Here is a 13,386-nt window from a genome sequence, read left to right as displayed (position 1 = left end):
AAACTAAGAGAATGAGGGATGTTTGGTTTAGAATTAAGTTACAGATGTTTTTGTAAAGTTTTTAAGTGGGTCATATGCCTGCTTTTTATAAACATTTTATAATGTATTATCGCCAAATTCAGTCAGTCGACGTTACAGGGAGCGGGATATAAAAGTCTATAGGGCACTTAAGTGTGAGGCCTAGGAGACAGGAGGGCCAGGCATGTACTCGAATATCAAATCTTTTAAAATGTTTATGGTGGCCAGAGTGATGCTCCAGGCATCTACCTAAAAGTACCCGAAGTGGCATGAGCTGAAGGAAAAGGCGTTAAGGGCTGCGAGTGCAAAAGTCACTATGGCAAGTAACTTGTACTTAACATTCAACCCAATGCACTTTTGTCATTCTTCCTGAGTGTATCGATAGGGTGTTGGTTCTGCAGAGCTGACACAATACCAAGCACCTCTGTGTTGGTTGTCACAGGGCGGCATGGGAGTTGATCAATGGACATTACTGAACTGTTTCCTCATAGAGGGCTGGTCAGCAGAGTGTCTGTCACAGGTTTGTATTGACTCTTCCAATTCTTGTTCTAAATTGTCAATGCACTTTCTGAGGGAAAGTATATCTTTTTTTAAATGTTCCCAGATTTACAAATGTGCTTGTTTTAGAGATGTAGATATTAAAAGTATCTTTCATGAAATCACTTTTGAGAAAAAAGCTGCTTAGATTCAGGCTCACATAGTGTAGATGTTTGCATGTAGGTGTTGCACAAATAATTGAAAGTGCAAAACGTGTGTTTAGCGAGATGTGTACATTTAGAAACTACAATGGAATTTGGAAAATTGGAATAGAGATCTCGACCAAGAAGAAAAGAACATAGTTTAATGCAGTCTCATTCTTTACATATTCTGGTTAGGCTGTGAGCTTTAGCATCTGCTCCGTTTTCTGGAGAGCTGCAGCTTACACATCCATCTAAGAGGGCATTCTGTCTCAGGGGAGGAAGCAGCTGCAGGGTATTGGTTTGGAGAAGAACAAAAATTCACTTATTAATCATGATCTTTGGATAGTTCCCAAAATATCTGAGCTTCAATGTTCAAAGTCAATCATTGCCATAATGATTAAACTACCATTGCTTTTTCTGTTTTGGTAGAGAAAATGCTGCAGAAGATCTTCAAGGTTATTGGTTCCGAGGTCACACTAGAAGACTTTGAATTTTTAAGCAAAAAACTTAGAATTCAAGATGATGAAGTCAAAGCGCTCGCAAACGACAAGTACGTTTTGATAATCAATGGTGCTTTTGTATCTGTAGCAGTTTGTTCGGAAGATGTTAAATTTCCCAGAATGGGGAAGTAGTCTACAAAAGAAAAGAGCAGTGTGGTCCCTATACTGAGCTATTGCCTTTGTTAATGCTTATGTTATCAACCATTCTGGTTCACAATGATGTATTTTTAAAGCATTCAAAGATGGGTGCCTGCATGCCCATAAATGAGCTGCCATCTCTGAAGGTTTTAAGTTACTTTATTATTGTTTACTACTACCAAGATAACTGACAAACGTTAAAGACAGCCATCCGTACATGTGCACACATGCCACGCCTAGGGATCCTTCTTAGAACGATTTTGGTTGCATGTATTGCAAAACCAATTCAAAGATGGCACACATCCATAGGTGCACATCTTGGAATAGGTTTTGTTATTCTTATAACATAAAACATTCAGAGATAGCTGCCCCTGAGTATTCACATATATGCATATGCAGCCATATTGGAAAGGTTTTGTAGCATACACTCTTACTTTACGATTCCAAGATGGTCTAATAAAATTGAGCATAAACGTGATCTACAAAAACTGTCCTTAGTAAATTTATGTGCAGTACAAAAAATTGGGGAAGTTCAGACTTTAGAAGGCACTGGTCTTTCTGAGATTCTTTTTAGGCCAGTCTTCACTTAAGATGAAGGATGCTAGACAAAGAAGTTTCTTCATCCACAAGTAAAGGGTTGAAAACCCCTCAAAATTCACTATTTAACGCTGTGTACAATAGAACTGAGTGGATGGCCTTCTGAAGCCATTATTGTGCTATCTAGTAACGCGGCCGGCCATGCGTGGGTTGTAGGCTCAACGCTGTGTGACATTCTGTTTTTTGCCTGCTGCTTATTCTGAAAATAAAAAAGGATTTGGGGGAAAAAAAACAACACTATTTTAATTCTATACCTTAACTTTAAGAAATTAATAGCTTTATTTAGACTGAGATTTGTAACACGGACAGCTACCTATACCTCATCCGATGGTATTAAAAAAAATGTGCACTAAGTCTATACAAATGCCCACAGGAAATGGAGATGCAAGGTAGGTTTTAAACATCAAAATTGTGAATGGAAACAGAGATGCTGTGAACAAACAGGCAATCAAGGCACTTGGAGGACCCAGACAGTCCCTGTTAGAAGAATCAGGGAGCTCTATACAACATGAACACAGTGCCAGGCTTCCCTGGAGAGGCCTTTCAGCCCACTTGCTGTGTATTTGATGTTCTAAACCATCAGCAAACACTGCCCAAATAATATACCTGCATTTTTACAATACCAAAAGTAAACTTAAATCCAGAATTAGTTAATTTCTTTCACTGCCATTCATTGCAACCAAACCACCCGGCCAGGGAAGAGAATATTTGCTGAGGATGGGTTTTCAACAATGCTATTGATTTGCACGAGAGGCAAATAGGAATATCCAACGTTGGTCCATGGAGGCCAGGGTAGCACCAGATTTTCAGGATAATCACGAACTGCATACACATTTATCCTATGGGTATCTTGACTCCTGTCCTTGTTTACCAAAACTGGACATCTCTGAGAAAGCCAGCACTCAAATTACTCTGTGAACCTGTTGGTGGCTTTTTAACTTCTCGAACCTTCAATCCAATGATGAAATGCTCCTGGTAAAGTGAATAGGAAAATGTTCTCATTATGCTTCACAATATGTGTGGCAGGAGACAGCAGGCCATTGTCTAATTTCAGAATCAGTCCAGCTAGCCAGAAAAATAATTATCCAGCTTTAGAGTTGAAAGGAATATGGCCCCTAAACTGTTGTTTGCTAATACTTTTGAAGTTTCAAAAAGGGTTAAAAGATTCCCAGGATTTTCACTCTTTATATCACAGACATTTCTTCTTCCTTTCTCAGCTTCAGAAGTTCCTACCCGATCATCCGGACTCTGTAATTCCAGGTGGCACCAAGTTATATATCACATACTTAGTTACTAGGCGCATCCAGTCGCGTCTTGTGCAGGTAAGAGCAGGGGGCGAGAGGGGAGGGATTGCTACAGACGGCGATGAGGGAAGATTAATTATTTCTTAAATTTTCCCTCATCATCTACGGTCAAAATCCGCCCCCACCCAGCCCCACCGCTCTCACCTGCATGAGCTGCGGCTGGTCGCATCTTCCAAACACTGATGTACCATGGATAACTAAAATGTAATGAGTGTGCTATCAGTGTGATACAAATGATTTGAACTACATTGAGCATGTAAGGATCTGCCACTTTGGGCCCATACTATATTTTAGAGGGGGGGCCGAGACATTCTGCCAGGCCTGTTCTATTACCACCACCATTAACAGGTTCTTGTAGAGAACAACCCTCCTGACACCAGCACGGACATGTCTGTGGGAGTAGTGAGCCTCTTCACCCTGCTGTCTGATTTCACACATTCTCAGCAGGGATGCAGCATGCTGCCGCCATGCCCCAGCAGGGATTCTCCACAAATGAATAGGGTGCTAGGACTGTAGTAGTTGTGGCAGTCTGCAATTGGGAGCCTGTAGTAGCGTGGCCCTGTTAGAGAGTCACACAGACACGCCAGAATATGGCGCTTCCTATCACTAGCTTCCCAATGGGCTTTGCAGAACACTTGTAGGTTCTTGTCCTTCCCAAATAGAGGAACAGGCTAGGGGAAATAGCAGCAGCTGCGAATGTACAGCCAATGTTCCCATCCACCAGTGCAGCACATGTGAACCATTGGTGGGGCATGGTCAAGGCATGCCACATCTGCACTCTGTGATCTCACACAGCTCCTACATTGCACCACAAGGCAGATGTGCCTCACCATATTTATGAGGATCAGAGGAAATTGTGGTGCTCATCAGTCTACAGGACCAGGCCAGACAGCCAGTGAAGTGCAACCACCCTAGGCAGGGAGGAACATGAGTGGCCTCCACAGACCATGCTAGAGCTCTGCAGATTATGAAATGTGCTATGGCTCCTTGCATAAAGTAGGGAATCCTGCAGACCGCTGTAGGCTGCTAGGGTTGGCGGTCAACTAAGGTAATCTCTGGGAAAAGGCCATTTATAAGAAGGAATTTGTTTCATACAGCCTTTGTTTTATAATATTAGTACTCTAATGTTTAGTCAGAGAGGACAGTTGCCAGGTCACCAGTGGTTTTCTCAGTCAGCTGCTGTGGGTGATCTCATAATGGAATTCCAGTAGAGAGGGTGGCCATTTTTTGAAGCCATGCTTTTCATTAGTTGGAACTTGCTGAATCAAGATTGCTTTGGTGAACCTGATAGTCACTTTGAGCTGGTAGGGCATTTTAAGATCAACTGACAGGACCTCCCATCTATGGTATCTCATTGCTAAGGGATGTCTGGGGAGGGAAATGGACCTACTGAGTTTGCAGTGAGATGCCTGATGGAGGCTGATCTTCTGCCTTGTCATGCACCTTGCTATTCCAATTCCTGCTGACTCAGAGATCATCCTGATTACGTGCAGCTGCTGGAAGATTATATGTTTCACAGTGCACTCAAAGAGATCAGATTGACCAAGGAAATCCAATTATCAAGTTCTGGAGATGGAAGGTCTGGGAAATAAAAAGTAGCCACAATGGATGAGAGGATCATCACTTTCATGGTTGCACATGAAGCAACCAAATCCCAAGTAGCCAATTTAGAAAAAACCTTAAAGGAAGCTAGAAGCTGAATTAAACCATAACCCTGACGTTAAATCAATGATTCAGAATTGTGAGGACTTAGAGAATCAATCAGAGCTCTCCAAGCTGCGGATTATCCGTGTATTAGTGGGACTTTACGGTAATTTCCAACAAATAGTTCAATGGATTAGTACTTTATTGAAAGAAAACCTCTGTAATGATGCATCCATTACTTCTCAGCTCCCAGATCTCTCTCTATCACCAAAGTTTCAACTTTTACTCTAAAAGCCAGATTTAGAACCAGACCCAAAACATGTATTGTTTACTTCCACAATTCTATTGTTAAGGAACAGATCCAAATGATAGCTAGACAATAACAAGGGTTAACAAGGGTTCTTATTCTCTACTATTTTACTTACCGGACTTGGGAAGCAGCCGAGCGTCGATGTGAGATGCAAGTTTTAATCAACAACTTGCAAGCCCTTTCCGTAGCTGCTGCACTGACCGCTGGTGCATCGTTTAAAAATAATTGGCAGGGCTCCTTTCACGTTTTCTCAGAAACTTCCCAAGTTGGAGAGTTCATTGCCCAGTGAAAAGAGTAAGCAGGTTGAATTAAATACAACCAGTAGAAGTGATCTATGTGGAGTGAGGGGGTAACATATTACCCACAGGTCGGGGGATGTATGGGGAAGGTGGGAAGATGGTGGGCTAGGGGTTTTAGAGTGTATCAAGGTTGTTGGACTGTGTGGCCCTTAGGATCTGAGAAGGCATTTGACCTGTTGCACTCGGCCTTCTGTCAAACATACAAAAGGTGATGGGAGGAATGCTTGCAATTTATCTAACCAGTGGTAATCGCTCACAAAAGCATTCCAAGCCATCGTTTTTTTCCCACTATGCCACCTCAAGTTAGACCTGGTCTTCCTACAAGTGTGGGTCTTGACTCTGGGATCAGCAGGTTTTTGCACTTTCTGTATGTGAACACACAGGCTGATTTACTCATGGAAGTTACCTCGGTAGGGCAACTTAAGATAGAAAGTGAGACCAGACATTCTCCTTTGCATATGGGTAGAACCTAAGTCTTGTCTTGGTACTGCTTCTTGAACCTCTTTTTCTGTTCATCCCATAAGGACTGCAGACATCTGCACTGTCAAGCCAGACCTAAAGAGGCTGGGAAAGAAAGAGAGGTAGCGAGAAAGGATTACAATAGTGACAGAGGTGCAGTTGAGGCAATGAGGGAAAAAGAGAGGGATGAGAGATGGTAAAGTGATAAAAGAATGGTGAAGTAAATTGAGAGATCAGGTACTGTGAGAGAGAGAGAGCTGATTTGGTGAGAGATGTGAGTAGAGACGCGAAAGAGAAAGATGGAGGTGGTGTAAGAAGAGAGATGATGGTGAAAATCAGGTGAAGTAGATGGTGGCGAGTTACAGGAGGTGAGTTGAAGCTGTGCAGAGAGAATGTTGAGTTGGGGAGAGAGTTGAGGAATAGAGAGGGAACAAAGATGGTGGGATATAAAGGCAAGCATTGAGAGTACTAGAGAGAGGTGGGTAGAACTAGGTGTACTGGAAGATAAAGGTGAGATGGACATAGGTGAGGTGGAGATAGGGTATATATAGAGATGTAGATAGGTTGAGAAAGAGATAAAGAGAAAGGGCTCAGATAGAAGAGGTAAGGGGAAGTAGGGAGAGAGACATGAGACAGACTTAAAAAAAAAATGCCATTCACTGCCTCCCAGTACAAGGATTAAGGTTGTAAAGCTGTTCTGCAAAGTGTGCCTGCCCAGGTGGCACTTTAAAAAAAATGTTTTTTTCTGCACATCGCTAGAAGTATTACAACAGTACTGCAGGCTAATTCCATAACATTACCTAGGAAGGCCGGGGCCACTTTGTCCATGCCTTATAAAGTCATTGGGGACCAGCAGAACAGCTATGCAATAGCAGCATTTCACCACTTTCAAATGAGTGGGGGTTGGGGCTGCAGGCAAGAGAGCCAAATTCAATTGGAAGGGATCAAATGCTCTGACGCCACCACTGCACGTGGTGAAATATTGAAAGCATTCCTGTTTTAGAGGAATTCTGGTTCCGAAAAAAGTATTGTGGATGAATTACGTCAAATTCAAATTTTACTGCTACATTTGCTTCCCTTTGACTGGAGTGAGATAGAATGTACTTAAAATTGTGATCTCGCCAAGCTTGATACCATCATGTTTTAGAAGAGGAGGCAAAACTGGACAGGAGGACATTTGGGAATCAGGAAAAAACCGTGGGCGGCTGGAAGTTAGAGAGCAGATTTAAAATCTGAGTGAACTCTTTAAGTCCTGAAAGTAGCACTGAGAAAGCAGGGGACAGTCTTCTTTGGCACATATGATTTGCTTCTTCAGAGAAATGATGCTACTTGGCATTGTTCCAGACCTGGTTCCCCAAGTTTATCCTCAAAGCCTGTAAAACCAATGTTTTAGCCAATATATTTGAAAGGTTGTGATGCAAAAAAAACAAATTGGTTGGCCCGGTCTCCGAAAAGCATGTGAGGGGATATATTCCAAATAGTTTTAATTAAATTAAAATATATATAAACTGCATTACCTATGCATGACCATAATGATGATGCATATTTAAAGTTATGTTATACGGCGACAAATAACTTTCTTTCTTTTTAGGTCTATTCAGCAACAAGACAAAGTTCTCCAAGTCCTGAACATTTGGAAAACAAAACAGCAAGTCAATCGTGCACCTTCAGCGATGATTGAGCAAATCATCAGAGTCCTAATCATGGCAGATTTGCACACTCTAGCTGAACAAATTAGAAATTTTAAAACCTTTGGGCAGGGAATAAAATTCTAGGTCGCTGCAAGACAAGCAAAGGTTCAAGTGGTGCTCAACCATGAAAAAACAGTATTCATATGTAAAGATCTGGTGTCTTTCGGGTCTGATGCTGAAAACATTTTGCATGCTTTAGTTTCACAGAAGTGCCTAAAAAGTGTCATCTGCGGCAGAAAATGACAAATCCTGACCCAGACAATCATGCCCTGTGGATATTTACTATGATAGAAGGAGTTTACAGCTTTGGATGATGTGCCAAGTGGCTGTATATTCTGGGGAAAGTGGTGGGAGGATGAGTGCTCCCAGGGGTGCAACCATTCAAACCAATTCATAAAAACTGTAAGTGTGCATTAAGGGTGGAAATGACCGTATATATCCTGGTGGTCTAAGGTGAGAGATTCCACCCTATAGAATGTTTTCCATCTGGGGAAAGAAATATTGGAAATGCATGTAATTGCACCTTTCACTAAACCTAAATATGTGGGCTATCCACGCGCAGACAACTGACAGGTTTTTAAGTGTGCCCCAAAATGTCAACATCAAAAATCGTTGCCATATGCCTATGGCTGGTAGACACAATATCATTGTTTTAAGAATTAACATTAATTACTACATACTAATCATGTACTTACTACATCAAAAGAGTGCAAAGTGAATCAAATGCGAGTAAAACCTCACAATTCTAATTCTAGAGTCTCACTGGTCAATTTTAGGAGACCCTCACCCACTAGTTCCAACCATCTTCACTGGGGTAACATAATGGATAGTTTCATAATTGGGTCCCCTACCTGAACATGGGGTTAGTCCAGATAGGTAACATCTCCACTAGGAAAGAGAGTTTGTGTATGTAGGATTACGTGGGATCTGTATAGATAGTGAATAGAATTACCTTCTGCACCGAAATAAGAAACTTTAATATATATTGGAATAGGACAAGGTTAAAAACTAAGGAGGTGTTTGGGTATGAACTACTAATCCTTCACATCTCACATAGGTGGTCTAAATATTTTAGCTTTCCATGCCTGGTTCGGTCAGTCGCTTTCCTCAGGACCTCATGAGAGCAGATCCCTTATTCTGGTGTAGGGGCAGTGTCCTCCAGTTCTCTAAAGATATTATTGTAAGTGCATTCACTCACAGGGAGATATTGCTTGTCACCCATTTTGGGGTGGGGGAGGGAATTGAGAGCGTATTACGAACCAACTGATTACAACAGTTTATTAAAGTTCAATAGCTTTTACCCATGTCCTCTGCGGGAGAACCTTCTGTACAACTAGTTCCTACGGATACGAAGAAACTGCAGTAATATCCATGACTAAAAACTCCAAGCAAATGATCTATCACACAAACGAAGAGAGAGTGATTATCCAGACCACATCGTGCATAGACGCTACAAACGGGCCAGATATCAAAACAGAGAATGTCTTCTTGAACAATCAGGACGCACCACCAAAACAGAAATCCTAACTTGCGTTACAACATACAACATTGTCTTCAATCACATTCAAAAAGTGATTAATAAAAACTGAAGCATAATTAACTAAGGGTCACTGAATTGGACAAAACCAAGATTTGCTCATAATATTGGAAGAAACATATGTGACCACCTAGTTCACACACAACCACCTTTGCCGCAAAAAAGAACCACCACATTGTCCTTAACATGGTGGCTATAACCAGTCATAGATTATTACTCCTGCAGATCCTGTTCAGCGTGCCACCTAACAAAAGCCACCAAGGTTCTATCTAGATCTCAACATCAACTTTAAATGGACCTTACAAAGACATACCAACTGTAACACCACTCATGTGATCTACATGAGCATTTGTCCATGTGATCTCAGGTACATAGGGATGACCTACAAAAAGATCAAAACCCGATAAGAGAAACACAGCAGCAATATTAGATGCAAGAAAATAATAACTCGTATGAGTAACCATTATCTGACAGACAAGTACAATGCAGACAAACTACAATGGCTGATCCTGGAGACGGTGGACCACACAAAAAGTAATGCTGAAACCAACCTGTTACAAAAAGAACAACGTTGGGGGTAATTTCAAGAAATGGCCTTAATGATAACATCAACTGGTTGACCCGCTCTCATTAGTTAACATTAGTGAATTTGGTCTGTCTCGGTCACAGAGACGCATCCATGACTTTATGACATAATAAAAATAATAATTAGACATGGACCTGTATAGTGAACCAGGTCAATTACTTCCTTGTGGAACTACGTACTGACTACAATCATATATAAACGCCAAAGACCTGTACAGTACACCAGATCAATTACTTGCATGTGAACTATGTACTGACTAAAATCATGTATATACGCCAATGAGCTTCCAAGAAAACGTCCAGTAAAGAACCCTCATACGACAACAATCTTTGGGTACACATATGGTGAGGTTTCTATGAAAACCTGACATCAAGCCCATTTCTGAGTAATTGACTTTCTTCCCCTATATAACAACAATCCCCCACCAAGTTTTGACATCATTGTCATTTAAACACACTTCTTAGTGGGATTTATTATGTTCAACCTTTACCAAACCAAATATTAACTTCATAACTAGAAAAAGTCAGAAAATGCTTTATTCAATTTTAAAAATTAATAAAATCATAAAAGCAGGAAATACAAAATGTCAATTCATTATATACTTTTAAAAATACATTAAACTCAGCAACAAGCAATCAATTTAAACGTTTTCTCTTTCTCAGTATGCTTTTTAAAAATACAGACAAAATTCCAACACAATACTCATTACTCAATAATTGAAGAAATAAAAAGTTCGGACGGCATTGCCGCCATGTACCCAAGTCAAGTCAAAATATATGTTTATTATGACCATAGTCTTTAAACAATGCAGTGAACATAACACAGAATGGAGTATGTACCATCAATTCATACACTTATTTTAAACTTGTCCATTAAAAGATTCTACACACCATTTATCAAAAATACAAAATTCAATAAAATTCACACTTATGTTAAAACTTATTTTGTATATTAAAACCTATTCACATTTTTACTACTCCGATGAATTCATTCCACTAAAACCATACAGTACTACATATTATTCTTTGGTTCTCGATGCGCTCAGGGCCACCTTTATAAATTTCCCGAGGGCAATTACAATGTCAATATAGGGGATTTCTGTTAAAAGGCTGGCTGCCTGCGATCTTGTTTTTACATCATATCTTATAAAAATTGGGCGCAGCCAAAGTTTCCTATGTTCTAGGAGTGTCAGACAATCCAACATAATATGCAGCAGGTCTACCTTAGTTCCCAGATTGCACCTGCAGCGACCATCCAGATCTAACATTTTTAATTTAAGGTCTATATTTATTATCCATGGGTTTATCCCAATTCTAAGCCTCAGGATCTCTTGCCTGAGTCCACGATTGGGTAATCTATCAAGGTAGGGGAACCAGTTTTCTTGAGACCAAGCATTTAGCATATGCGCAACTGATTTTTTCTTTGTTAGATAGCCTATATCAAGCACTTTGGAGACTTCTTTACCCCTTTGCTTCAGGTCACCTTTGGTACTTTGGATTTGATAGGATCCCAAGTCCAAGCCGATCTCTAACGAATTACAAATTCGCTTCAGTTTTTCCCTAGTGGCCTTTGCCCATTTTAGCTCACTTTTCTGAATTTCTTTACGACACCAGTACGCTACTTTTTTACTTTCTGGGTCTTCCAATCTCTTCCAGAATCTGATCACAGCCATCTTGGCTAGTATCGACCAGGACTTTGTGCCTATTTCAGTTCTGATGGCTTGTATCATAGCAGATTGGGGAAGTGATAGGAGCCTTTTTATGCAGTTCCCCTCAATCACATCCCAAGATCCCTTACCGCTCAAATAAAGGATCTCAGCGCCGTATAAAACTTGGGGGGGAATCATTGCATCAAAGGCTCTAAGCAGAGGTCGATGTGACATCTCGCCATAGTCCCCATTAAACCTTTTTAGGCCGCATATGGAAGAGAGAGCCTTTGCCTTTTGTGATTCCAAATGGGTATTCTAATTTAGAGTCCTATCGAACCATATACCCAAATATCGGTACTCAATGACCGTCTCCAGTTTAAGGTCACCTATGTACCAGCGAAATCTACTTAATTTTTTCCCAAAGCATAGGGTTTTAGTTTTATCCAGGTTGATAGTTAAAAATTTCCTGGCACAATATGTGTTAAAGGCATTAAGCTTCCTTTGGAGGCCTCTCTCGGTCTGGTCTACAATTACCAGGTCATCCGCGTACAATAGGCAGGGAATCTTATTTCCATCCATTTTAGGACTGGCACTGCCCTCCACCTCTAAGTAGGCCGGGAGATCTGACAGGAAAATCGGAAAGAGCTGGGGGGCCAGCACACAGCCCTGTCTTAATCCATTTGCCATGGGTATTTTTGGGGTCAAGGAGCCCACCGTATCTTTAATAACTTGGCCCCAGTTTTCCCTATGTAGTTCTTTAATTATAGTAAGGAGGTCTTTTGGAATATTTAACCTCTTTAGAGTCTCCCATAAGCAGGCCCGATCCACAGAATCAAAGGCTGCTTTGAAGTCGACGAAACAACAGCACAACTTGCCATTTTGTTCCGTCGACTTCCTCGCCATTGCCCATAGTGCAAATCCGTGGTCTATTGTAGAGTGGCCTGCTCTAAAACCACCCTGTTCTATAGGAATTATTTGGTGCTCATCTACCCATGCATTCAATTGTTTCGAAATAATTTTAGAAAACACTTTCTCACCTACATCTAGGAGATTTATCAGCCGGTAATTTTTTGGCTCCTCTTTGCTCCCTTTCTTATGGATCGGCCTAATTACGGCTCATTTCCAGGTTGGGGGCATTACCCCTTCTTTTAGTACTACCTGGAACATCTTGGCAAGAAATCTCGCCCACCATTTGACCTCGGTTTTCAAAATTATTGCTGGTAGGTTATCTGAGCCTGCTGCCATGTACCCTTCTTTAACAAGCATTTGCAATGCAATAGATCTCACATTAGGAAAGTTTGAGCTATTGGTATTGTAAATGACACATTTTTTATTCATGTTGTGTTTTTGAAAATAGCGCAATTAATAGCTTTTTCATTTACAATGCCAATAGTTATAACTTTCGCAAATGTGACACCTATTGCATTTGTAATGCAATATGTGTTGTATTTATGTGACTTACATGTATTGATATTACAAATAACAATGGCTTTTCATTTTTTTAAATAATTAATACTTAAATAAAAGTTATTGTAATCAAAAATTGCAATAGCTTAAACTTTTGTAAATAACTTTTGTGAAGATTACGTTCAGTGTATTTTATTGTGACGAAAATCCAAGAACAGAAGTGAAATATTAACATCTTTTTGTTACATTTGTAATAAAGCTTGAAACATTGAGAGAACATATTTGTACCAGTTGTTGTTGAATGGTTGCACAGATTGATGCTGTGGTGGTGCTGAGTGATGTTGTGATGGCAGACGAGTGATGCTGTGGCGTTCAGTGATGCTGTGGTAGCGCATAGTGATGTTGTGGTGCCCCTGACTGATGCTGTGGTGGTGCTGAGTGATGCTGTATGCTATGCTATGTTTTGTTTTGCTATCCTATGTTTTGTTTTGTTATGCTATGCTATGTTTTGCTATCCTATGCTTTGATTTGTCATGCTATGCTGTGTTTTGTTATGCTTTGCTATGCT

At 40.6% G+C, this 13,386-nt stretch overlaps 1 protein-coding gene across 1 annotated transcript in view; it reads left to right on the top strand.

Moving 5' to 3' along the window:
• The window catches only part of LRRD1 (leucine rich repeats and death domain containing 1), a 234,684-nt gene extending 226,960 nt beyond the window's left edge, over nt 1–7,724 (top strand). The window contains exons 5-6 of the mRNA XM_078664403.1: nt 1,128–1,248; nt 7,541–7,724. Of these exons, the coding sequence (XP_078520529.1) occupies nt 1,128–1,248; nt 7,541–7,724 (305 nt within the window). The remainder of the gene's footprint in view (nt 1–1,127; nt 1,249–7,540) is intronic.
• Nucleotides 7,725–13,386: the final 5,662 nt, after the last annotated feature.

The sequence above is a fragment of the Lissotriton helveticus genome, chromosome 10 (assembly GCF_964261635.1).
Source record: "Lissotriton helveticus chromosome 10, aLisHel1.1, whole genome shotgun sequence".
NCBI lineage: Eukaryota > Metazoa > Chordata > Amphibia > Caudata > Salamandridae > Lissotriton > Lissotriton helveticus.
The sequence above is the reverse complement of the archived record's forward strand: the minus strand, read 5'-3'. Positions and strand labels throughout refer to the sequence as shown.